This window comes from Colossoma macropomum, unplaced genomic scaffold, assembly GCF_904425465.1.
Source record: "Colossoma macropomum unplaced genomic scaffold, Colossoma_macropomum, whole genome shotgun sequence".
NCBI classification, from domain to species: Eukaryota; Metazoa; Chordata; class Actinopteri; order Characiformes; family Serrasalmidae; genus Colossoma; species Colossoma macropomum.
In genome coordinates this window covers 35761926-35789046 of record NW_023494787.1, presented here as the reverse complement: position 1 = coordinate 35789046, position 27121 = coordinate 35761926, and the positions used below count along the sequence as shown (strand labels likewise).

Sequence of the window (27121 nt, the reverse complement as noted above, 5' to 3'; positions counted from 1 at the left end):
GGGAGTCCCCATGCAGTCTGCATTTGTATTCTCATAAAGAATGAAAAGTGTTACAACTTTAGGCAATTACAAGGGCGGAGTAAGAAGAGAGCTTTGTTTTAGGAATTTAGAAAATCCTTTGTTCATACAAACAACATGAATCAATATTATTAATAAAGAAATAGTATATTTGATCAAAATAATAGATTTTACAAATAGATTTCACAGTCTTATTTTTTCTTTATTTATTTTTGGGTATTTTAGAAAATTCTGTGCCAGACCCTCCTCTTTTCTTAACTTCTGTTTGTGCTGCAAGTATTAATTATAGATAACTGCTGAGTAGATGGTTATCATGATTTACTATTACTAACTGCCTTTCGTATATACCACTGCCCATGCATAAGTGTAGAAAGACTCTGGGGATCTCAAATTACTGAATAAGTATGGAACATATGGCATCCATGAACATTCAATTTTGGGCCCTAATTTATTTTCCCTATATATGACTCCATCGAATACTATTTTTGAAACAACCTTTGATATGCAGATGACACATAGTTGTATCTTCCACTGGAACAATCAAATCATCTCTCTTTGTCATACAGATGTAACATTTTGCATGGCAAGAAACTTTCCCTCTCTTAATGAGAATAAGTCCAATGTTATTGCATTTGGTTCTGCTGACAAAAGCATAGCTTCTTGGGTCCTTATTTGGGTCCTATTCCTTAACATTTGCACACTCTTACCTGTACTTTTCCCTTAAATATATACACTATATGGACAAAAGTATGTGGAAACTCATGTTTTAGCCACACCCATTGCAAACAAGTGTAAAAAATCAAGCACATAGCCGTGCAAAGTCAATAGACAGACACTGGCAGTAGAATGGGTCATACTGAAGAGCTCAATGTCTTTAAACATGGCACTGTCATAGGATGCCATCTTTGCCACAAGCCTGTTTGTGATATTTCTGCCAGCTAGATCTGCACCGGTAGGTAAACTGTAAGTGCTATTATTGTGAAATGGAAGCATTTAGGAAATACAAGAGTTCATCCACATAGTGGTAGACCATGCAAACATAGGGCCACCGAGTGCTGAAGTGTGCACCACGTAAAAATGGCATATTCTCAGTTGAATTACTAACTACAGAGTTCAAAACTGCATTTGGAAGCAGCTTCAGCACAAGAACTTTATTATGCACTATGCCATGTGTCTGCTGGAGTGGTGTGAAGCATGCAACTATTGGAATCTAGAGTAGTGAAAACATGTCTGGAGTGATCAATCCTGATTCATCTGATAATCTGACTGGTGAATTTGGATTTGGCGGTTGCCAGGAGAACACTGCCAGCTGGAATGCATAGTGGCAACAATAATGTTTGGTGAAGGAGGGATAATGGTCTGGGGCTGTTTTTCAGGGTATGGGCTCAGCCCCTTGGTTAAAGTGAAGAGTGATGTTAATGTTAGCATTTTAGACAATCATAGGCTTTCAACTTTGTGGCAGTAGTTTGGGGAAGGCCCTTTCTTGTTCTGGCATGACTGTGCTCTTGTGCGCAAGGCAAGGTCCATAAAGACATGGTTTGACGAACCATGATGTGGAGGAACTCCAGCGGCCTGCTCAGAGAACTATATCCTTTTTGTTGCTGCTCCTATGCTATGAAATAATTTACTTTTATTTTACTTCATTTTATTGCAGCAGTGCCTTTGTGTGTTTTATATATGTGATGTGCTGTACTGCCCTTTAGTGAGATATATTTGTTTTTAATTATTTCACTGTATCGTATATACTGGTTTTCCACAGAGAAAACAATTTTTACATGAATTTCGTACCTTCAAAAGCAGGTACTATGACCTGGCTAAACTCTTCAAATTAAGAGTTTGTAATCAATGTACTTTCTTACCACTGATGTAAAAACAAAATCCTTATTTTGACAGATGTGAATGTGTTCTTCCTTGTGAATATTGCTCACAGTGGATATCAGTCAAAAATTCTATTCATCCAAGCCAGCTGTTCTTCAGCTGATATGTAATAACATGAGTCCAGTGAAGATCAATTAGACATCTTTATTCTAATGAGAAAGATACATACGAACACTTAACAAAACAGGCTACAAAATAGGTGCCAAGAAAGAAGCGAAACACATTCATATATTCAACACTGATAATATGGTTAATATTGCATGTGTGGACAGCATCCACACTGTAACCATTCATCTTCTTCTGGATGTGGTAGCACTTTAAACATTGAAGAGTGTTTATTATAGCTTTATAGCTTTATAGTTTATTATAGGACTTTAAAGCCACATTCTGTGATTTTACAGCCATTATGAGCTTTTCTATTTCACTGATTATTAACATTCATGTTGATTCATGTTCAAATTATGTATTTTGCCATTATTGGCTGTTGTTTTTCCACATGTAAGGCTCTCTATGACTTTGAAGGAACCTCAAATTCATAGAGAGCTTTGCTGCAAATCAAGTGGCCTTATGTTTTAAAATCACAGAACATACCTTTAAATAGAGCACACCCATTTACCCTAAGGAGCCTCTGCTTTGAACAAGAACCATGATACTTCAGTGCTTTCCTGTTTATCTGGGGTAGATTATTTTAGGTTAGGGCAAACCTGTTCCTGGCATTGCTGAAAGTCTACCTGTTCATGTCTTCAGGCCATGCAGTCCTAAAAATAAAGGTGCCGAAAGGGTTCTTTATGATGCAATACTATAGAGGAACCTAATTTGCTTCCTTAAAGAAACTTTCAATGGATAGTTCTTGAAACCACTTTGCATATGAGATGCAAGACTGTGAAGAAGTTTAAAGAACTATATAATGTAAAGGTTTTTCCTAGAACCATACATCCAAACCACTTAGGAACCTTAATTTTTTATATTGTATTCTAATGATGAGCATGATTTTGGGTCAAATAATTAATACCAAACTAGAGGGATCTCCTCAAGGAACTAGGCCTGTCACTGCAGATTACAGAAATGGGTGAAAGAATGAGCTCCCCTTCTTGTTCTCTCTTGTACTGCACAACCTGCCACATCCCGCTCTCGTACCCATGTTACTCTTTCTTCTCTCCCTCCGTCGAGGCACCACCCTTGGTGTCAGGCTTGACCTTAGGGGGCGGGCTGTCGAGGAAGAAGTCATTGCAGGCCACAGTCAGCGCCCCCATGAGGATAATGAACTCGGTGAAGTCTACCTCGCCATCGTTGTTGGCGTCCAGGTCATTCATCACTCGCTCCACCGCATCTTTATCTTGTGCATTCTTTGAAGGATGAGAGATAAGAGTTAATGGGCGCAGTTATGCACAGATGTCAGTGTTGGGTTCTAAATGTAATGCGTATTTGGTAACTTTATGCCTGCATCCAAAACCACATACTACCATACTACACTATACACTTAAAAAAGGTGTTTTTTTAGTAAAGGCAATGGTTCTAGTTAGAACCATGAGTTCTATATAGAACCATTTGCATGCTTAAACAGTTCTTTGCATGGTGAAATGATTCTTCAGATTGATGGAGAATGTGTTGTATGTGGTTCAGTAAAGCACCAAAATGGGTTCTTTGTTTTTTACAAGTTTGGCACTGTAACAATGGCAGAACCCTTTTTCTTGCTATATAGAACCACTGTCAAAAAGGTTCTGTATAGAACCATAAACAATATATTCACCCTTAATCTGAAGAATCATAACCATTCAAGCATGAAATGGTTCTACATAGAACTCAGAAAACTGCCTTTACTAAAGGACCTTTGAAAAACCAAAAAAATCTTTTTAAGTGTGTACTAGTGAATGCATTTCTAATGGACATTTTTTGCATACTGTCAATTATGGTCATAAGCGGTTTTAGATGGAGCTTAAGAAGGGAAATGAAAGAAGCCTTGTGCAATGTAAGTAGATCTATCAACCTGTGTCCCTCTATATTTTCACATAATATATTTTCACATTTGTGTTTTGTGAGTTTGTGGTAATACATATCACTACGGTCACATAAATACCCCACAGCTCCATTCTTCATGTTTTTACATTTTTATACATTTGAAAATGACAGCTGCCCTTTACAGTGAACGTTTCCTGATGAATGGACCAATAGAAATGGTCCAAAATGACCTGAAATGATTAACTTACATTATAATTAAAGGCGTTCAAAAATGAAAGCTGGCAAAAATTGTTTTGAGTGTTTTGATGTGAAGTGGTTCATTGTAGAGAAACTCTGATTTCTTTACAGGGTGGTGATACGAAGTGAAGGAGCTTTTAGAAGCATTAAACTACAGATGTCTGATTCCTCCTAGCAGGGTGCACAAGTCCTGTCCTGGAGGTGGTTTGGTGATTTACCTGCTCAAACTCACCTAATTACACTTGTCTGTCAATGGGCAAGTTTAGTGGGCGGAAGTAAGTGGGAAGCTTCCACACTGTGCTGGACACTGCTTTCCTGGACCACAGCTGGGCACTTTCTCAACTCTAGTCCTGCACTTTTTAGTGTTTTCCCTGATCCCAACTTACCTGATCCAACTAATCAGCTTCCTAACAGCCCATTATTGAGTTAATATGACAGGAAAGCATGAAAATGTGCAGGGCAGTGGGCCTCAAGGACCAGGGCTGAGAAACACTGCTGTAGAGGTGTATTTCACATCAAACCACTCTGAATTAGTTTTTTTCACATATTAATCATTTAAATATTTTGACGTTTCTTCTCCTATAGAGGTTTTGTGCTGAAATACAAGGACATACCTGCATATAAAAGAATTAAAGTTCAAAATATCTCTAAGAAAGTTCTTCTGAATGGTTACATATGGGCTTTAGCTCTTCTCACCCCTAGATAGTTGCCCAGCTCCTCCGTCAGCAGTTCTCTCAGCTCCCCTCGGCTGAGTGTGTACTTGTCGCCTTCCTTCCCCGAGTACTTGTGGAAGGTCTTGATGAGCATCTGCATGGCGCTCTCCAGGTTGGTGCTTGGTTCTTTGGACATGCTGCCGAAGGCATTCACAAAGGTCAGAGGTTAGATACACCGGTACGTGGTGCACCCTTCTCTAGTCCCAGCCGCATGTGTTACATGACTAGCGTGGGAGGAGCTTTAGCTCAAGTGAAATGGCACAGACACAATGATTGCATGATGGGGGGCATAAACAGAGTGGTAGGATTATTAAAGTGTAAAGCACTAACCACAGTTTTAGATCACCTAAAATGAACCAAGAGTTCCTCATAGCTTTACATAGGAGATTTTTCTCATTTGAGAGAGAGAGAGAGATAGAGAGATAGAGTGGGGATCTGGGCAAGGATAAAAAGGGGCACTTCAAACGCAACATTCTTACATATCACATTTTGATCGTGGCATCTTGGTTCTTCTGTCTCCAGGCTCGCCAAGCTACTGCGATTATATAGACACAAACACAGTCATTGACCAAGTTCAAGAAGAAACAAATGTCCGAGGAGCAGCAAAAGAAAACTGGGATGGAGTTCACAAGCTGTTTAGGGTGAGACAACACAATGGAATTAGAGTGGTAACACTTTATTTGGATAGCCCACTGTAAATGCTTTGTAGGTGCTTATCCTGCAGTGAACATACATTCTAAAAGCTTATTAAATTTAAAATTTTATTAAATTTACCTTAATTCATCCAAACCATAACTTCAACCTAAATCTATATCTAACCCTACACTGTTTGTTAATAAATTGAACATCTGTACATAATCTACTGGGGGCTAACCAGGTAAAGTGCATTCATTCATTCATTCGTTTTTTATTTATTATAGTTTGTTGTTCAGTAATTAATCTGAAAACTTATCATTTAACAACTACTAAAATTTATTTGGTAACTGTTATGAAATTAATACGTAAGAGCGAGTCCTTGAAGTTAAAGGCAGGAGTCACCAGTCTTATCCACAGGGCTTGTGTGGCTGCATATTTACTTTCCAATCAAGCAGGAGCTCATCTGATTCCACTTGTTTAATCAGTTGGTCTCAGCCTACAAACAATTAATTTGTTATTTGAGGTGAGCTCCCGCTTGGTTAGATGCCGCCACACTGGCCCTATGTGGATCAGACCCCTGGTTTCAAGAGTTTCAGTTCTCATGATGTTCACATACTGAGTTTATTAGTGTGTGGACATCTAAATGATAGGGTTGCAGATTATTCTGGGTTAATCTATGTCAGCTTGTGTATCAGAGGTCACATCATACTACAGGAAAGAACATCAACAGATAAAACCCAAACCTGTTGGAATGTAGATGTAATGAATGCCAAGACACAACCAATCCCACCCCACCCCCAAAAATGAACAACAAAACATCAAAACTATAATAACACTAAAACAAAATAATAACCCACTAATACAGCCATACAAAAGGAACCTCAGTTACTAATGGTGCTGTAATATAAATTGAATTGTATTCTACACAGGCCTCATGCAGCCTACTCTGCCTATGGTCTTATTCAGTTTAAAGACCTCAAGCTGTCTTCTATATGTTTATTTTATTCAAATTCATTGTAGTACCTTCCAATACATAATCAACTGAGTACCGCACATGGTCATCTAACATTCACGACAACCGATTCTGGAGTAATGACATGTTTTTGTTTTCCGCTCTACCGCATGCCACTGCGGATGTAGAGCAATTTCATTGACGTCAGGTCTAAGACAAGGTTACTCGGCTGAGGGACATGCGTCTCCAGTACCCATTTCAAGTACTACACCATCTAATTTCACTAATTAATTCACCAAAGCGGCAGTCTAATTAGGCAGCTCAGATGGTAAGGTGCAGGCCTGGAACAAATACCTGCGGGCACTGTGCCTCCAAGAACTGGAGTTGTATGACACGAGTTATCTGGAGCATGTTAAGAAAGACCCCAAAAAGAGCATGCAGGTGTTTGGCAGGAAAGTGTATGGCACAAGTCATAAGATGAAGTAGTGAGATGGTTAAATGTCTACTCTGTATCACCCAAGTAAGGAAGCCTAGCAAGAAGACGAAATATGGCACATCATTAAAGACAGGAGGTAATGCGATGATGTCTTAATTAGCATGGGAGGAATCTACAAGACCACAATGAGAAGCCACAGCAACCAACACAGTGGACAGTAACGTAATACGGTGACCTAGTGACACCAAAGAAATCGGCATTGGTGGTGTGGTTGATAACTTCTTCGTACACTAACCTTGAGGTCTTTTTGTATGTTAACCTTACACTTTTGGCAATGCAGTCCTAAAAAATGACATGGAGGTGAAAAGTCAAGTCATAGCATGTCTAAGAAACCTTAAGGAAAGAAAAATGATTGAATCCAACACAGTCTTCATCAGAGTACTTTCAAAATGTGATCAGATAGACCAATGATTACAATCCTATAAAGAATCATTCAAAAAACAACCTAAGGACAGTTAAAAACCAAAAGCTGGACTGATCTAAATGGGCAGTCAACAGCTTAAGGCTGCCCAAGCTCATTTCCAAGCTGTCCATCTTACCTGAGTGTTTCTGAAGAGCCTCCTTTGTCTGTGATGAAGAGCGAGAGATACGGATAGACAGCAAGAGAGCGGAGGAATGGATGAGGAGAGAGTATCTGGAGGGCTTAAATATCACTCACCCCCCCTCCACCCCTCCTCGCCGTACATGTCCCTCAGCTTCTATTTCTCCATCCCTTCCTCCCTCCCTGCTTGATTGCATCATGATGCAAGAAGAGTCGACACATGGAGAGTCTACAGGCAAATGGAAGTTAGCTTTGCAGTCCTTTTTTGCTGGCTGTTTATAGACAGAGTTTATATACCAGTAAAGTCTTAGTATTCAAATAGTATAGCATAGAGAATGGTGGTGTATTTTGAACCATTTAGATAGGTCCTAAGCTTATTTAATTACTAAGTTGTAGCTAAATGGCCATAAATTTGTGGCTTTGAAGGAATATTAATAGGACTTTCGACCTAACCTTTATGTGCCTCATCTGTAGTCAAACAGTCCAGGAAGCAACTGCCCATTGGCTTGTATTATAGTCAACAGGTTTTCTCTTCTTTCTCAGTACAGGAAAACCTGAAAATTACTGTCCACAGTAATCAACTGTACAGTACAGATGCGGTAGAGAGAGATTAGGATAAACAATGTGAGAGAATTTCTTTAACCAGCCTGTAAATTACTCAAAATGTTAAAGAAAAAGCCAGTATAAATATCACTGCTGTCAGACCAAAACGTTATATCTCAATTGTTGTTTTTCAGTTTTTGACATCATTTGAAAAAAACTACTGTCCTTTATATCGTGTGTAAATTTCAAGATTAATGGACCAAAAGAAATGGCCCTAAATTACTTGGAAAAAAGTCTGGTTCCATTGACTTACATTAAAAGTAAAATAAGTTTTTTCCTTCTTCTTTAAAGTTACTATTTTGGAGATAAAAGCTTTTTGTCTGACAGCAGCGATATGCTCAATACAATGCTAACAAAGAATCAGTTGCAAAGCACTCATTTTGTGACAGTAGACAATTTGTAGTCATGTGGTTTTCACGAGTATTCCTTCTATATTTAATCTTTTCAGGCCACAGCATCTTCTGACCTTTAGTTAATGACGGTAAAATTGTGATAAAATCAGAAAAATAAGTTTTGGGTATGATTTTGCTTTACAACACCCTGCATGTACAGTTATATGCAAACATTTGAATGGCTAATACGTTATGTTGATTTTGTGAAAATAAATTAACACATCCTCTGCATGTACTTAAATATGAGTTTCTGCACAATTTCTGTAAAAATATAACATGTGCCATAAAATGTAGCTTGTTTTGTTTTTGCCCAGTATGATAACTTCAGCAAATAAATAGTGACAGTGCATTAAGATGTGCAGAAGCGTGTTCGCCATAGAGTATGTGCTTACTTGACCAGGGGCACCCAAACTTTTGCATATGAAGGTTCCTCTCTGCCATGAAAGTTTTTAAAATGCTGTAAAAAAATGTTTCAAGAGCACTAGGTAACCTCTCAATGTAATTTTATGTACCAACTTTCTATGAGGTAGCTGTGAGATGCTAAACTCATAGAAACTCATTTCACATCGAACTGCTCTCAGTGACTGTTTACATTTCAACAATTTCATTAATAAAAAATGTGGAAAGTCAGTGGAACTCCCATTCTCACTCAGTGTGTAAAAGTAGGGCTAAATTAGAAGATATGGAGCTCTACAAGATGGAATCTTTAGTTAAAGTGACATCTGGGGTCAACTGGGCATTTACATGAGCTAATAGCTCTAATCACCAAGCTCTCTGCTATATATTCATATCAGATTGTAAACAGTGAGCACTGCATGAGCAGGACTTGAGTGTGGTGCTGCCTACAGGAGGCTGGCATGGTGGTGTCCCATATCGCTTTACAGAGTGACGGCGCATTGATAATGCTAACGTAATGGAGCCCCACGTCACCGGGCACGGTACAGAGTCAGACACACCAAAAGCAAACAAGACAGTAACACAGCCGCAGAGGTGGTTTTACATAGCTGAGAGATATAAACATGATCTACCTGCATGTGCTTGTTGAGCGCCACTAAATAGTACACAGGTATAGGCTACACGTTTGGGGGGAGGGGGGAAGTATGCATTTAGCTACCTTATTGTACCTGATGGTAAATAAAGAAAGATAATTGCAACTTTATGTTAATCTGACAAAGAAAGACAGTTGTGACTAGTTGTGACAGTTGTGAGTTAATCTGGGCACTATGATATTTAATTGGTAACACTTTATTTGAGCCGTGCTACATAATATTGATATGTCATAATCAGGGCTGGGATGTGACAGGATACAAGAATTGGGAATCCATCCAGAACACAAAAATTAAGTATCTGAATTCAGTCCAAGTTAGATTTTATAATGACAATATTCAGAATACAGTTATATACACCATCCCAGCTTCTTAAGTAACCATTTTAAAATACGCACACAGCATGTAAAGACTTACTCTAAAGAAGAACTCAAAAAAATGGCTTCTTTACAAACACAGGAGTTCCTTCTAAAGTTTGAATGGACTTATAAATCATTGTGATGAGCCATTTATTAATCTGAACATCAATAAACTATTGTAAACTACATTGTCCGGTGATAAGCTTAGCTAAGCTGTTATTGTACTGGACTTGTGCATGCGCTCTGTGGCAGGTTACACACCTGACGTTAACTGAAAATCATACAGCAACTCATTTTATAGTCAAACTTGCAAGATTTTGTTATTGGGATAGAGCGAATTCTTGGCTTAGGTCATGAAACAGCAGGAAAATTATAGGAGCAGCAGTGGACTGAAGCAGGCCACTGAAGAGGAGAGCCAAAATAATGAATTTTGTATTCATTTGAATAATTGAAGTTTTCATGAAAAATATTGTCAGAAGAATTACATGAACAAAACTGCCAACCAGTAACAGTGAGGAACAGAGTGAATTCAATAAAAATGATGGCAGAGTTTTTTATACTTTTATAACATGTATTATAAATGTATTCTGAATACATAACTTTGTATGTATTGTATTGGAATATGTTACTGAACACATTTAGTGTAGACAATGTATTTGATTTTCAGCCATTACTACTTTTTCAAAGTATTTAGCCCAAGCCTGGTCATGACAGTTTATGTCACATACCTAAATTCTGCTAAGTGTACTCTAATTAGCCTTCATGATATCAAACATTATGACATCTGTTATGACTATTAACAGTCAGGCAACTGTAATATTACAACGGATGACAGCTTATGGTATAGTTATATCATATGTCAAGGTTATGTAGCAGTGTTCAAGAATAATTAAATAATAAATGGAATGGACTATTTCTACCACATTTTATTCCATGTTTGTGGAATTTACATGGAATTTCACAGAATTTAACTAACAGGAATAGATATAAAATAGAATTAGCTATTAGACAGATGATACATAATGACATTTCTCAAGAAAAACAACAAAGAATTGGAGGCGAAGTCGAAGCCAAGTATCAGATTTTCCAATTTCAAGCTCTCGATACATGGCAAGTAACAAAAGTAAGCTGAATAAAATGAATTATCGATACATGATTAAGTAAAACATGGATTACTGCGGATAACTGATTGATAATCACTTGTTAATAGTTTCTTTCAGAGATACATACATACATACAAATGATACATTAAACATTTTAGTGGTCTTTGAGATGCTGCGTCGTTAGTATGTTATGTTAAAGCCCCGGAATTCAGGAGTTTCAGAAATTTCCAAAACAGGGCCATAGAGATGTTAAAGAAGGGAAGATGATGATGCAGCACATTCAACAGCTACTGCATAGATACGATCAGAAATGCAGAAGTTGTTAAGGACGGAAAGAGAACTAAATTAGGGGTTCTCTACTGTTGTCCCATCCAACTCGGAACTAGATCCTCAAAGCTTCACTGTACGTCTTTATCACTGTTAATTGTAACAATTCACATTCATATTTTGTTAGTAATACTTCTGTGCACACATAAAACGAGTTAAGTAATCGTACTGATAGGTCAGCTGAGGTCAGAAACAAAGCTAAAACAAGCATCTCAACTGTGGTCAAATTTGAGATCTCTAGGCTACAATGAGCACTTAGAATGAGGCGTTCTTTCTTTTTTTCCAGTTCTGACTTGTGGATCATATGTAGATCACATTGCATGGAGGACACCTGGCTATTCTGGGGCCTCCCTGGGTCAGTGGCCCAATGCTTTAGGGCTATTTTGGGCTCCCATGGGGCCAGATGGGTCCCCTGGTGTGGATTCCATCCCAAAGGTTCTTAATTATTAAGCCCCGGTCATTATTAGGACACCGAGCACCTGATATACGAGTTCTTGAGACAAAGCTAGACAAAGCTAGTTAAGTGAGAGAGGAACGCAAACGCATGTAAGGTGGAGGCCAACTGTGAAAGAATAGATATGTGGGCCATGGAGAGGGAAAGAGCTCAAGCTTTGGGAGAATGACATCAAGCAGGCCACAGAAGAGATAAAACCATCCTAATTCTGGAAGAGGTGAAGGGAAAGAAAGAGAACAAATGAAAGCATAAGAACACACATGCAATTGAACTGCACACTTAAAGACACAATTTGTTTATTGTCATGCAAATGAGACTTCATTCAATTTTAGTGGTTTGTGAACAAGGGCTCAGTATTAGTCACCGCTTCTTGTGAAATAGTGAAATAGTGTTAGCATGCATGTACAGCAACCAACTGTGTACAACAAGACCTAAACAAAAACCAAAGTGATGGTGGTGTTGGGGGGTGGTGGGATCAGCATGCTTGTCAGAGGATCACTGGTAGGCATACTATTGGCTTACAAGTAGCACCGGAGTCGGCTGATTGATTGAACATGCCAATAAACTGTAAACTTGTAAACGTATTGGCACAATTAGAAATCCATGTTGGAATATAGTGTTAAATCTTTAAATGGCAAAAAATACAATACAGGTCAATATAAATGACAATATACATAAGGACATGTAAAAATGAATAATTGAGTGTTTATGCTACAACGTAGTGGTAAAAAAGATGTAGTGTTGGCCAAATTCAATGGGCTATGTAATAAAATATGTTGTTATTAAAAACATGAGATTGAAATAGACAAAAGGGGTACGGGAGGGTTTGAGAAGTTTGCTTAAACTATCTCAAGCTCCTATGAGGTCTCCTCCACCTCTGCCTTCCCTTCTGCCTTCGCTCCTTCCTCTTCCACTTCCTCGGACTCATCCTTCACTTTGGCTGCTGCCACCTCCTCTTTTACAGGCTCCGCCTCGTTCTTTGCTTCTGGCTCCGCATTTGCCGCAGTTGGGGCCTCGGTCTGTGTCTCCGGGACTGAACTCACCGGTTGTGTCTCCTTCTCATTGCAACGTTGCTGACTGAGCGCCTGTGCCAGGTAGCCAATCAGAGTCATGTACTCCTGGAAGCTGACTTTGCCATCTTGGTTTGAGTCAAGGCCCTGACGCATCTGCTTAATGGCCTCAGTGCTGTCAGTATCCTAAACACAAATATAAACAAGATTATGTGTAGTTCGTAGTTATGTGTAGTTAGTTAAGTCAACTGCAAATTAGACCAAAAACAAAGGACATCAGTAAGTTTTGCTGATTCCTGCGCAGCAGTACAGGCAATTGTTAGGAGCTCTGCTTTCCCATTGCTGTTATCCTTTGAGATCACCGGAGCCATATTCCAAAAGTCTAAGCATACAACCACAGAACTAAACAGAGATACTTGTGATAAGAGATTGAGAACAAAAGAACCATATACAGTTGTAGACAAAAATTACATATTTTGTTGATTTCTGAAGTTAAATTTATAAAAAGACATATTCCGGCAAATGTTAATGCACAGTGACTTTACCTTTAATTAACTATTAAAATAATAGTAATTGCAGCATGTGCAAAAAACAGACACCTTACACCCTACTAACTACTCAGCGTTTGCAAACACGTTTTTTTGTCAGCTAGGAGTCCTATTCTTCCTTTACGAATCTACACCTATTCTTCCTTGCAGAACACTTCTATTTCTGTGATATTCTTGTGCAGTCTTGCATGCACAGCATCTTTGAGATCTACCCACAGATTTTCAATGATGTTCAAGTCCGGATTCTGTGAGGATCATTCCAAAAGCTTCAGATTGCATTTCTTGAAATAGTTCATTATGGATTTTAAGGTATGTTCTGGGTCACTGTCCTGTTGTAGAAGCCAGACTCTTTTCAACTTTAATTTCTTTTCTGTTACATTTGCTTCCAAAATTTGCTGATATTTAGTAGAATCCACTCTTCCATCTACCCGTACAAATCTTCCCTTGACCTCCACAGTTCCCCTTAATTGCCATTTCTCAGAGACATTTTTGACTGGAGCGCTTTAAAATTATCAGAAAAATGTTTTACTTAAAAATGTTTTGCTGCAGTGGTTGCATTTACTTCCTAACCTATTTGATATACAGTTCAGCAACTGTAATCTAATGGGATGTTGCGGTCATTTACCCTATAAGAAACTTTAGTGCTGCAGTGGAATAAATTTAAGCCAGCACTTAACAGAGCAACAGAAATGGTTAGGACGAGTTATTTTAGGACCTAGGATCTCTGATGAGATGGGGAACGATGGGGATTGAATTTGTATGATATATACAGAATGCCATATTGCCATTATACGGCTGCATGCTGTGATTGCAATATGCAATGTGATTATGTTAATGCCTTGATTCATACACACATTCAATGAACGTTTACATGAAGGCCGATATCGTGGTGATAATTAACAAACGATACATTGTCCAGCCTCAGACTGAATAGTCAACCTGTCAGATTATCAGTCTGGATTTTGCAGAGAACAGGCAAAGTTCCTAACCGTCATTATGTTCTTCAGCTGGTTCTTCACAAGGCTTTGGAAGTCCTTCTCCCCAAGGTTCTCCTTGCCTTTTGCTGATTTTAAGAAGACTGACACCACTGTCTTGATGGCCCCTTCCATGTTTGCTCTTTATCTGCATATGAGAGAAGGAGACAGGTTTGAGTACGAGATTAAAAACCATTCATTATTTACATATGTGATTCAGTGAAGGTCATAAAAGAGCAGATGTAACATTCTTACTGTTTACAGATAACTAATTTGATTGATTAAACCTGTTTGTATTCCAGATATTTGGAACAAAATAAAAAATAAACACAGATCATTATTCTTAATTTAAGATGTATGATACAGTACAATCCGAGGTTTTTAGGCAATTTGGTAAGCACCGTTTACCTCAACAGCACAAATGATCTGCTGGCTCCAACTGTTCTATGTGTAGAGAGTGGAAATCTTGGGGCTATGAACTGACAGTTACTGGAGATAAGGGAAGAGAGGAGAGAGGAGTAAGTCGCCACAATGGCTCTCCGTATCTTTGATAGGTCATCTGATCTCCTGAAGGCCTAACTGCACAGTGGCTTCGTATTACCAGAGGGATTACCAACACCAAACTGTTTTTTCTTCTTTCTCTAAACCCGTTTTTCCCCCCTCTCAAGCGGTCACGTCGCCGTTACCTACAGAGTCTCTTTCCTTCTTGCTCAATCGGTCATTTATCTCTCGCTGTCTGCTCTGCTCTTTTGTCTCATATACCACAACACGTGCACGTCACTGCTACACACTTGAGCCAGTTTTGGGTATGTGAAAGCTTACAGACATTGCATGACAGAGTAATAATACTGAAGGTAATACTGGATACTGCTGCTCCTATATTAAAACCAGCAGCTGCTCTTCACAATGATCATCAGAAACTGTCCAAAATGACTTGGAATAAAACCGCTACACATTCATTTATATTAAACGCATAAAAAGTATTAAGAAAGTTTTGCTTTCTCCTGTAAAGTTACCATTTTGGAGATTTTTTTGGTAAGATAGCGTCGATATCCTGCATAGTTTTGATATACTCTATTGTACCCTTTAAAAAAAAAGTGCCACCAAGGGTTCTTTGAGCAAAGCCATAGAAGAACCATTTTAGTTCCCTAAAGAACCATGTTTGTAAATGATCAGATGTGTGGGTGTTTAGGTTCTTTACCATTTTAAGGATTCTTCCCAGAACGTTTACATTATGTGGAGGCTTTTTAAACTTTAGATTATTCACACTCATACATCTCATTTACCAAAACAGTTCTCTAAAGAACCATCTGAGGAAAGGTTCTTTAGGGAACCAAAAATTGTTCTTCTGTATGGTCATACAAAGAACCCTTACTGGCACAAACATTTTCACGACAGAACCACACTCTTGAACTACAAATTGGTTCTATAGAGTAGCAAAAAAAAACAAAAAAAAAACCGTCTTTTTTGGGGCTATATACAACCATTTTAAAAGGTTCTTTAAAGAACCATATACAACGGGTTTTCCATTACACAGACAAACCATTTAATACAAATACAAATAACAATTTTTGTCATTCAAATGGTTCTTTGAGTTGTCATGGTTCTATCTATAACCAATGCCAAGAACCCTTGAAGAAGTCCTTTGTTTAAGGGTGCAGTGCTGTGACAATGACTACATTAAATACCTTAAATTACTCAATATTTTACATTTGACCTTCTCAGTTAATCAGCAGTGATAAGTTTACATGATGATAATGCGTGTTTTAAATTCTCCTACTGATATCTCTACACACCTATTTGCATACATTTTTTCTTCTTCTAGCTTTTTGTTAATTAGTTAGTTTGTTTAAATTATTTTCTAAAAAAAACGCTGCATGCTTTGTTATTGTGAATTTAAGTCCGTGTTTATTGTTTGGCCTTTTTTTTAAATTTTGTTTTCTCAATTAACCATCAAAATGACTGTTATGCTGCTCGATTACTAACATAATCAATTGCGACAGCCACAGGCAGAACATGATGTAATAACCCGTATGCAGTAAATTCCTTCCAGTATCTGTTTAACAAACACGAAGCATGCCAGTAACACATGAACAACAGAGCAGAATGTGTGATACAGACACAGATGAAAACAACAGAAAACAGCCAGTGACTTGTTAGCATGGAGATTCCATGCATTGCTGTCTGTGTGAGTCACTCAAACTTGACTGGAATGTTAGCCTCACTATTGCTAGTCTACTTCAAATTGTCGATAAAGATGGGACTTTGTTTCTGCACTTTTCTAAGTAAAAAAGAACCACTTAAAACCAGTAAACAATGAATGCTTTGGCCTAAAAGAGATCTCCGCAGGTGTGTTTACTCGTGACTCACTGTGGTACTGGTAAATGAATGGACGCATGCACCACACACACACACACACACACACACACACACATACTCTCTAACAGCCTACCCTCCTCACCCCGATCTACAGTAATAAGTACATGTACCGGTGGTTACCCATTAGGAAACATAGCTCTTAGGACTAATTAGTAGGAACAGAGAGTGCGAGCCGACGAATTACTTGCTTATTAAAGTATTTGGTTTCATAGACTGCTTGACAGAGGAGCGAGGACACTGCCATGAGAGTCTCTGGCATGCAACACAGGAAATAGTTCTAGATCTCTGCTATGAAACCAAACCACTTCTAACTACAAGCCTTTCATAGCGTATCCACTGACTGTATACTTTCAACTTTAAACCATAGGCTTTTATACTTTCACACCTATGAAAAAGTAGGCCTGTAGTCAGTCATATGCCAAAGTTTCAACAACTCCAGTCAGATTACGTGTTCTGTTTATTTTCTAAGTTAACATCCTCTACAGGGAACAAACTTAAATATGTGATTTTCTGCTGATTTTATTGCACCATTTCTATTTAATACTGAATTTAACGTATTGGAATAAATAAAGCATAAAATATAACGTGCCATAGCTTCTGCACAGCCCACGTGTTACATTCAGCAAATAAACATTGTGCATTAAAATGTGCAGAAGTGTGTTCACTTTACAACACTGGACGTTAAAGTAATGAGACTTTACTCCAAGCAATTTTGGACCATTTCTATTGGTCCATTCATCCTCATGTAACACTGTACTTCGATATACACAGTACTGTCATTGTAATAACAAAACCATGTATATCTGAGCACGGCAGCTGCCCATTACTTTGTGTGTACACACGTGATGAATGGACCAACAGAAATGGTTTAAAATGAATCGGAAGAAAATCTGGTGACATTCATTTACAGTAAAAGTTACCATTTTGGAGATCGTATATATATATATATATATATATATATATATATATATATATATCATTACTGTTAGAACTAAATTCATTTTACGTCAGTTTACACTGAACATTAAGGATGTTTTTTTTCCTTCTTCAGTAAAGTTACCAGGAAGAATTACATGGTTTCTGATATTATATATTGTTTGATATATACACAGAGTTAAATAATTACACATACAAAAAGTCATAAGGTATGTACTTCTAGCCTAATCTGAACTCCATGTCTTTTGAGGACATTCATTAACTAATAAAACCATGATTCTGAATGAATCACAGGCTGCTGAATCTGTGAAATGAGCTGAGTGTAAAGCTGCCTGAGAAAGTAGTGTCAGTGCCAGTGCTTATCTACATTACTATCTCAGCACACGAGCTCCTTCTCTCCGGGACAATGAACTGCTGTCACAAGTCCTACAAGCACTCTAAGGCTTAAGCTCTGACAACATTGTCTCCACAAGCCCATTTCTGTTGACTAGGTGTTGCTGAATGAGCTTGCTGATCCCTGCACCCCAAGGTGGCCGACCTCTCAACTGCCATTCCAGTCGTAAAGTCACATAAATGATTGAAGGCTTGGCCAGTAACCCGGATATTCCGTGGGCTGCTGAACGCTGGAGCCAAAGCCCAGCAGAGGTGGCTCGAGTAGCCTAAAGGCGTGCTAAATTGCCAAGTAAAAGTATTATTAGGCTGCTTCAGTGAATGATGTAAGTTAAAAGTAGCTACCACAAACAACCTGAGTAGGAGTAAAAAAAATTAGCAGGTCTAAAAATGTCTCAGGATCAGAGTTCCCTACAGAACTGTACAAGAAAATGCAACATCTGTCAGCAGATACATTTATTAAGCAATATTCTTCTCTTTTTGGGATCCTTTAGGTTTAAAATGCTAAAAGCTTTACAAAGCTCTTCAAATCTTCATTAAAGGGAATGGTTCTATTTATGACTGTGATTTCTATATAGAACCATGTGCATGTTTAAACAGTTCTTTGCATGGTGAAATGGTTCGTCAGACTGATAGAGAATGTGTTGTATAGGGTTCTATATAGCACAAAATACATTCTTCATTGTTACAATGTCAAGCTTGTAACAGTAGCAGAACCCTTTTCAAAACGGTTCTATAGAACCACACACATACAACACACCAGCATGAAGGGCTTCTTTACAAAAGTCGTGGCTCTAATCTGAACCTTAACACCCCTTGAAGAACCATCTTTTTAGGTGTGTATGCTACTACAGCGCCCTTTTTACCAGACACGTATCCGCACGTTACTGAGAAAAGTATCCAGTGTCCAAAGTCAATCGAAACTGCACTTAAGCACATGAAACTGAGGAAATGGAACTCGTTTCCAGCCACCGCCGCATATTATTACTCACAAAAGACATAAAAACCCGAGGCATATCATTAAATATGAACCCTGACGGGCTCCCGTTTCTCTGCAGTGCGCGATACAGATTGAGGGAGAACGTGATCCGCCCGGGTGCCATGAAAAATTCACAGAGGAACAAAGTCAGGCTGCGTATAAAAGCGGCAGCGGCCTTTCCTCAGCCGCGGGTCCGTCCAGCACCACACTCGGCATGAACCACAGACTGGACTGACCAGACAACCCAGCATTAATACGAGACTGGCTGGCGTGAGTCCTGTGTAATTTAGAGTATAGGAACGCAAATTAGGGTTTACACGAATTCCTCTACAGCGAGAGAGAGAGAGAGAGAGAGAACAAGCTCTACAGTGAGGGGCAGCAGAGGAAGAGCACTAAAACCACACTGACGTCAACGAGAACTGTGATATGTCACTATACTGATAATAATAAGAGTAATAATAAGAGTAATAATAACACTAATACAGATGGTGATAAGCTCAAGACTAGTGAGACTGCCTTTAGTACCAGACGCTGGAAACTCGCGACGTGTTAAAATGCGATTCAGACAGTGAGCAAAGTAAAAGAGCCTGAGCAGCTGTGACAGAGCTCAAACCTTCAGTATGTGGCCTGTGAAACCTTAGAAAGCTGTCAAACTCTCACAGCTCGCTGCACTTCTCTAACAAACCACCCGAGCACACAACCAAACCACAAACCCGACCAGCAGCTTTCATCTTACACGGCCGCGCTTTTCTTCAGCGGTGACAAAACTGAAGAGAAAAGGATGAAAATCGACGGGTTTTTGTGTCAGTCGTGGTTTAGCGGTGACGGTGGAGCAGAGAGAGCTTCAGCACAGCCGTGCAGCAGGACGGGTGTGTGTGTGGCTGTGAGTGTGTGTGTGTGTGTAAAATGTAAAACGTGGCGCTGAAAGTGAAGCTCCGGCGGCTCTCTGAGGAGAAAAGCTCACAGGAAAAGCTGAAGGTGCAGCTAAAGCGGCTTGGCGCACTTACCCTCAAACCCGGGACACGAAAAGACCAACGAAGAGCAGCTTTTCACACCTCTTCCTTTTCCCTCTTCTCCCGTCTCTTCCCCTTCTCTCTCTTCACCACCAAAAACTTGTCAAACTCGAACGGCCACAGAATCTCTTCCGTGATTTAGTTTTTTTTTCTCTTTTAACTTTTTTTCCTCTCCGCTGACAAGTCAGAGGGCGTGTACGAGTGGAGGGGGAATTATGGGCCGAGCTTCAGCCACAACACAGCAACGTTTCAAAAGGGAAAGAAAAAAAAAGATTTATTTAGAAAGGTAACCGTGAACTCACTCTTCGTTTCAGTTGTGGAGAAATTGTCGCTGCTGGTTGTAGTTCGCTGCTAATTTGGTTTTGAGGTGGAATGAGATGCATGAAAGAGTGGAGGAGGGATTTGAAGTGAGGGACACAGTGTATTAACTCCTTACTCAACACTTTCAGGTCACCGTCAGATTTACTGACCGCTGCAGCAGCAGCGCTGCAGGCGCGAGCAGAAATGTTAGTGACTGAGAGGTTCCCGCGTTTTTGGAGTAAGGCATCCTGTGAGGCGGCAGTCCTGAACGCCCTGTGTAGAGTAGGAGTGTAACGATACACTCATCTAGAACCCGGTCTGATAAGATACAGCGGCGTCTCACTGAGTGCGTTCACATGCACCTAATAATCCGAACTAAACAGCAAGAAAAGTCAGACTTTGTCAGTAATTCGATCAACGCGCTATATGCACTTGAGTAATCAGATAATGGGAAACACTAGGTCTACATGAGTCAGACAGTAATCAGATTTATGCTTTGCAATCAGCCAATGAACTCATACAAGAAGACGGGACGTAAACTTAATATAAAACTCAAATTCATGCCGCGGCTTTTTTTTTTAAACATCGAGTCACTTTACTTGAAAATGTGAACATACATAATCTAGAAGACGAAGAATACTTGAATCCTTCATTTCGTCAAGAATCTGGGTAAGAGTATACATGCAGGAGAAATCTGATTACTGAGCTGAAATCCAGCTCTCTTTATCGGATTTCTAGATGGGAGTGTGGTGTTTACATGACCATTTGAATAATCGGATAACTGCAGAAATCCAATTGTGATCAGATTATTGAGTGCAAATGCACTCAATATGATGCATTTCGATAGTTACAAAGTATGGATGTGCCTCATGCTTATATATTAATATGTTAATGTTTGCACCGTCCCAGATAGCCAGGATATATCTATAAGTATGCTGCCTTGATAAGGTCGGCAACACTTGATAAGGTTGGCAGTGACTGTATGGCACTGCAGGTCCACCCTCAGACTACCCACATCAAAAAGCCAGTGGACCTTGTGTGCTGGATTATAATCTCCTCAAACAGACTTTACATGCACATAGACCTTTATTTTGGAACATAAACTAATACAAATAATTGAGAGAAAAATAATTAATGACAAGGCCTAATATAAAATGATTTTGGTGAAAATGTTGCTGACACTGTGCTAGATTGGATACAGCTTTATTCATGATATTTCTGTTAAAATTATTCACTAATATAGAAGGGATAACAAAAGAAAGAATGGAAGGAAAAATGAGTAAATTGTACGGTGTGAGTGGAAAATGACAAAAATGTCCAATAGAACTGTTTTCACTGCCAAATGTGCTTACAAAATAAAATAAAAATAAAAATGACAGATAACTGATTTATAAAAAGCCCAGAAGACACATCTATAATAATGCCAATTTTTGCTAGTGGCTCTGTGGGATTCTGGTAGTTTGTTAGCGTTAAACTAAACCTTTCATGTTTTTACCTGAAGTTTGTAACAGTCAGATTGGTATATGTTTCGCAGTGACTCAGTAGTGAGGCTGGTATAGAGCTGCTTTGCCGTTATCCATTTCTAACAACCAGTAATTAGGCTGCCGCTCATATTTGCAGTCAGTGACATATTTAGGACTTCCAGAAGGCCTAGAGTGACTTTTTTTCCTTCAGAATTGGTCACACCTACTGGAAATGTAAGGGTGATTGGGTGATCCCTCTGTCACTTTGTAATTATACAGATAGTTAATCAGCAGGCAGATAATCATTAGGCCTTCTCTCCAGCTCTTGAAGTCCTAACCAATAGGAGAGCTTGCTTAGCTATATCTACCCCGAGACCACAGAGAACAACAATTTTTCCACTGGTCGTTTCAAGAATTTTAACCCTTTTGTTACCATCCAATACTTTATAATTGACCATTTGTAGCACTGTAATACAAGCGTGATTCTATCAGATAAAAATTAACTCAAAATTACAGACGTATTTTTTGATTCTTGGGAGAGACTGAGGGGCTTACCAGCAATAGTTCTGAATTTCAGTACACTGTTTCCTTTTTGGATTTTTTGATACATATTGAAATCATTACACTCTTAGTGTGGACTGTTGTGTTTTAGCAGAACCTCTTGTTGGCTGCCAGTTTTCTCTATACAGAGGCATGAGAGGTCATTTTGGACTAGATTACAATTCAGTAGATTAAGTTCAGTGTTATTTGTACAGTGCTTTTATTTGTATAGTGTGGGCAACTCTTCAGAGGCGGGAGGTTGTCCTGTAAATGCCTCCAACGTTTACTACACTATCTGTGTAGACCTTTGTGTTTTTTCCTGTGTGTATGTGTGTGTGCTCTGACCGCAGGGGGGCACCGCCCTTGTACTGTGTGACTGTACCTGTCTGTATCGGTGTGTGTCAACTGCGGTCACGCCTTTGTCACACCTCTAATTCTGTTTGATTAGGCTACAAAGTCCAGAGTTATGAGCAGAGTAGTTTTTACCTGAGCCTCAGGGCATCTAAACTTTTGCTCATAATTAAAAAAAAAGTAAACTATTCTAGACAGTCAGTCAGTTCATGAATGGGTTTTGTAGCGCTTTGCTGTAAAGGGAAAAAGCCCTGTTATGCTTTAGCAATTGCAGTAATGTGCAAAAGTTTGGTCAAACGACGCTTTCTTGATTTTTTTTTTAGGTGAAAAAAGTTAACACATCCTCACTTCTGCACATTTTAATGCACTATTACTCTTTATTTTCGAAGTTTAACACACTGAGGAGAAATACAACATAAAATGTGGCCTGTGCAAAAGTTATGGCACATTTTGTGTTGTTTATTTAATTTTTCCCCAGTATGTTAAACTCAGCAAGTAATTGTGCACTAAATCTTGTTTATTGAAGTTTGTTTCCTGTAGAGCACGGGTTCTTAACCTTTTCACAGTGCGACTGTCTTTTAGCTTTAAAAATTATTGTGCGACTCTCTTTTTGCCTAAAACAAACCAAAGCTATTGAACTCCGTTGCACCTATTTCATTCCTAAATGCAGAAGCCACTGATAACCAGTATGAAGTATGACCACTGCAGTCTACCACCAAACGTTCAGGGTTATTGAGGTACACCTTACTTTTACTATTGTGCCTTAACATGGTCCAAGTGTCTTGCCCAAATCAGGCACGCGTTAAAAATAGTTCCATTTTCTTGGTTTTACATTCACACTGTCTAATGGTAAATTCATTTTATGGCAGCAACCTTCTAATGACTCAAAGAGATGAGTGTGAGTAACAAAAGCCTAAGTGTATAGTTTAAGTGTGAACCAAACTAAGACAAAAAGGCCCATGTCTTATTGACCTCACATTTTGGAAATGAGTTTGATGTAGTATTTAAGTAACACTTAAACTTTCAAAACATACTTTTCCCTCCCCACCCACGTATGGAAACCAAGCTGCAAAAAAACAGCCCATTTTGAATTCAATTCACTGTTTTCATGATGTAACAAAAGCCAGCACATTCACATATATTCACCTAGGAGTTTAGCCCAGCCCATTCACACTTAAGTTACATGAAGAGTTTCAGCCATGACTGCTTTTTGAATGAGGCACAATACAGGGCATCCAATCAGAACGTTCAGAACATCATATCATTTACATATATTGGTTTTAAAGGCACAGTAGCAAATGCAGCCTGGGATAAAGTGAGGTTGGAAAATGGTCATTTAAAAATAATAATGACTGCTTTTACTACATAAAACCACACAAATGTCAGATCCTCAGGGGGAAAATCATTTTATGGGCCCTTTAAAACAGTTGAATATACCATGTGTATATGATCCTATATAACATCCATAAGGTCCATAAAAGAAAAAGGGTAAGACAGTCTTGGGAATAAAACAATAACTTCTTTTATTTCGTGTCATCTGACTTGGCCAATGGTTAACTAAACTCCAGAAAGTCCCAAGTTTCTGTTTGACCTGCCTGCTTGAGCATCAGTGGCATATTTCAAATCGTTTTCCTGTAACCTTATTGGCTGTAGCCGGCGTGCTTGCTCGCCAGCTTGCCAATCAGCTGCCAGAACTCACTGAAAGTCAGTTCGCCATCATTGTTCTCGTCCAATGAGCCCATGAGATGGTCAATCACAGCTGGATCAGTGGCATTCTGCAGGCAATCAGACAAGATAGAGAGGCATTCATGTACAGTTTAAAACTGACCAACAAACAGTTACAACAGCAGCGTCATCGAGTGGCAGCTTGAGGTACTACACATTCTTTTCTGCTGACTTATTACATGGAGTTCCTGTAGGCCACAGAGCAAAAACTGAAGTGTCTTTCCTTCCTGATGTCCTCCACTGATCTACAAGAACTGCTGGAAAATGCAGAGTCCAACTCTGAGGCTTGTATGGCCTCACAAAAGCACTAATTAATCTGCACAAGCACCAATCTGTGAAACCTTTGTAGGGAATTTCCCTTTCCAAAGATCTGGTACGTATTATACTAATGACTAATAACTGTAGACAATAAGGAAACAATATCTCCACAAACACTAGCACTGAAACGAGCAATGTCTCAGACTTTTTTGTTGCAGCATTTGTTTTCATGTCAGCAAAAGATAACTACACAACACAGTACTAAAAACAACATGAGCACAGAATGTGAGGAGCATAGTGAGTAGGAGAGGAGCTTCTGACCTTGACAAGGTTTGGTAGCTGTGTCGCCACGAGGCTTTGGAATTCATCTTTGCTGAGGGTGTGTGAAGAGCCATCTTTGCCAGCATAAGCCTTGAACTGGCTGACCAGCACATTAATCGCAGACTCCATGTTGAAAGGGCCAGCGAATTTTGAATGGACTGGAAAGACAGCAAAGACAAGGTAGTCACTGTTAATCACGTTGTTAATGAAAAAAACGCATGTAAAGGCAGTTTTCTTTGCAGAATAAAGTGAATTGAAGCGTCCAAATCATTTAAAATGGAATTTTCCTTCCTTTTTTTTTAATATAGAGTTTGATGTAGTATGTAAACATTGTTAAATTGTCAAAAATGTACCATTAACTCTCCAATCCATACTGCAAAAAATGCCCCTTTTGAATTAACTGCTTTTGTGAAATCATGAAAACCAACACATTCCTCTGTCTACAGTTTAGCCCCGCCCACTCACGTGAAGTTATAAAGAGTGTTTCAGCTCGGAGTGCTGTTAGAATGAGGCGCAAAACAGGGCAGCCAATCAAAACAGAGGTAATTTACATTATCAGTCTTAAAAGCATAGTAACAAGTAAAAATTAATTTGGTGCAGTTTTGTTTTGGATACATAAACCCACACAAATGTGGACAAAAATAGAAAAGAACAATTCTCAGTATGGGCCCTTTAAATGTATTAAGAGTGAAATAGATGAGAAAGTCTATTTGCTAAATGTTAAAGAAAAATGTTTAAAAACACTTTACTGCAGTCGTGTGAAAAAGTTTGGGCACCCCATACTCAGACATAATCTGAGTACATTAACTACAAAGAACACATTTCAGCACATTTTAGTGCACAATTACTGTTCACCTGGTAGGTTTTAACATACTGGGCATAAAATGTGGCCTGTGTAAAATTTATGCCACATTTTCATTCCCCCAGTTTCGTAAAACTCAGAAAATAATAGACTAATTTCAGTTCTATGAATCAAGCAGAAAACAAGCAAGGAATCAGTCTTTTTAGAAATAGTAAATGTTACTGTACCTGAGTACTGTTGCGTTATACGAAGCATGAAGACGTGTTCCATCTCTTTACCACCTCCTCTTTTATTCTCTTCACTCTAAAGCACAGCTCAGCGGAAAACGAGATTTTTCCCAAGCCAAACCCCCTCCTCCCCTCAGCTCCCCCCGTCAGGATGCTCTTATCTGCATTATAAATCTTTCCACTGCACATAACGCAACACATAAACATGGAATCTGCAAACATATTGAAGTAAAACATGTTTTATAAGCAAATACTGTAAGTGAAACATGAGGCATTCTGATTGTAGTTGATGTTAATGGTAAATGCTGATGCAGTGTTATTATCTCAGCATCCAGTGTCTGAAGAAAGGCCTGTGGCGTGATTAGTCTGCAACTTTCAGCCAGGTTGTTGACAGTGTTGTCATAGTGTTGAGAGTTTAAACACTAGCCATCTATGAAATGCGATCTGATAAACCTGCTCCAACGGCAGGACTAAACAACCCCTTAACTTGGGAAACCTCAACTGGGGTCACTGTACTTTTCCTATTATACTGTACTTTATTAACTATACAGACTGCAAATAACCTACAATGTCTTAAACCCTACATTATCTTAAACACCACACTGGATAATGTTACTCTCAGTGAATTGCTGTATTAAGTAATTCAAAGTAATAATAGTGTATTCAAAGTAATAAATGGTGATGCATCACAATTTTTATTGACATTCAAAAATTATTCTCATTTTATTGTCTGAATCCGGTCCAGCCATTGGATTAAATTCATTTTTGACATGAAAGAAGCATTACATAGGATTTTGTTCTTGTAAATTCAACAATCAGACCCAAATTAACTTAGCTCAATTAAATTATTTTTTTATATTTACAAATTGGCCCAGAAAAAGCCTAACTCATATAGAAGTCTTCCATAGAAGTGTAAAAAGAGACTGAAAAACAAGAAATTCTGTCAGTGATTTAATACAATGGCTGTTTTCCTCAAGTAGGAAGGAAATATATATAATGCCCCAACAACATGGGCAACTTATTTGTTTTAAAGGGGAACTTATTTTCTGGGGTTTTTTTCCCAATTCTACCAAGTTATTTTATTCAATTATATTTATTTATTTATTTACAATTGGTAAAATGTAAACAGTCATTCAGTTTAAGGTGAAATGCTCTGTTCTAGAGAAACATTGCAGGGTCAGAACTGTTCAC

General features: G+C 38.7%; 3 protein-coding genes across 7 annotated transcripts; all 3 read right to left on the bottom strand.

The window, feature by feature from the left end:
- Positions 1-2136: 2136 nt before the first annotated feature.
- s100s (S100 calcium binding protein S) lies at positions 2137-7962 on the bottom strand. Of its 4 annotated transcripts, XM_036567141.1 has the most exons (6): positions 7884-7962; positions 7429-7659; positions 7125-7171; positions 5285-5340; positions 4789-4942; positions 2137-3242 (listed from the first exon to the last, which is right to left on the bottom strand). In XM_036567141.1, exons 4-6 carry the CDS (start codon positions 5305-5307, stop codon positions 3039-3041), a joined length of 381 nt encoding a protein of 126 aa, XP_036423034.1. In that variant the 5' UTR covers positions 5308-5340; positions 7125-7171; positions 7429-7659; positions 7884-7962; the 3' UTR covers positions 2137-3038. The 4 variants fall into 4 exon arrangements, with proteins under 4 accessions (XP_036423034.1, XP_036423032.1, XP_036423036.1 ...); XM_036567139.1 differs by lacking the exon at positions 7125-7171 and having other exon boundaries at positions 2138-3242; XM_036567143.1 differs by lacking the exons at positions 5285-5340; positions 7125-7171 and having other exon boundaries at positions 2138-3242.
- A 4018-nt stretch (positions 7963-11980) lies between these two features.
- Positions 11981-20180, bottom strand: s100u (S100 calcium binding protein U). 2 transcript variants are annotated; one of them, XM_036567138.1, is made up of 4 exons: positions 19938-20180; positions 14655-14735; positions 14262-14394; positions 11981-12910 (listed from the first exon to the last, which is right to left on the bottom strand). In XM_036567138.1, the coding sequence occupies exons 3-4, from the start codon at positions 14379-14381 to the stop codon at positions 12572-12574; spliced, it is 459 nt and encodes a 152-aa protein (XP_036423031.1). In that variant the 5' UTR covers positions 14382-14394; positions 14655-14735; positions 19938-20180; the 3' UTR covers positions 11981-12571. The 2 variants fall into 2 exon arrangements, with proteins under 2 accessions (XP_036423031.1, XP_036423030.1); XM_036567137.1 differs by lacking the exon at positions 14655-14735 and having other exon boundaries at positions 19938-20135.
- Positions 20181-24096: 3916 nt separating this feature from the next.
- Positions 24097-26059, bottom strand: s100a11 (S100 calcium binding protein A11). The gene is made up of 3 exons (XM_036567144.1): positions 25931-26059; positions 24902-25059; positions 24097-24372 (listed from the first exon to the last, which is right to left on the bottom strand). Exons 1-3 carry the CDS (start codon positions 25971-25973, stop codon positions 24238-24240), a joined length of 336 nt encoding a protein of 111 aa, XP_036423037.1. The 5' UTR covers positions 25974-26059; the 3' UTR covers positions 24097-24237.
- Between the last annotated feature and the right edge of the window lie 1062 nt (positions 26060-27121).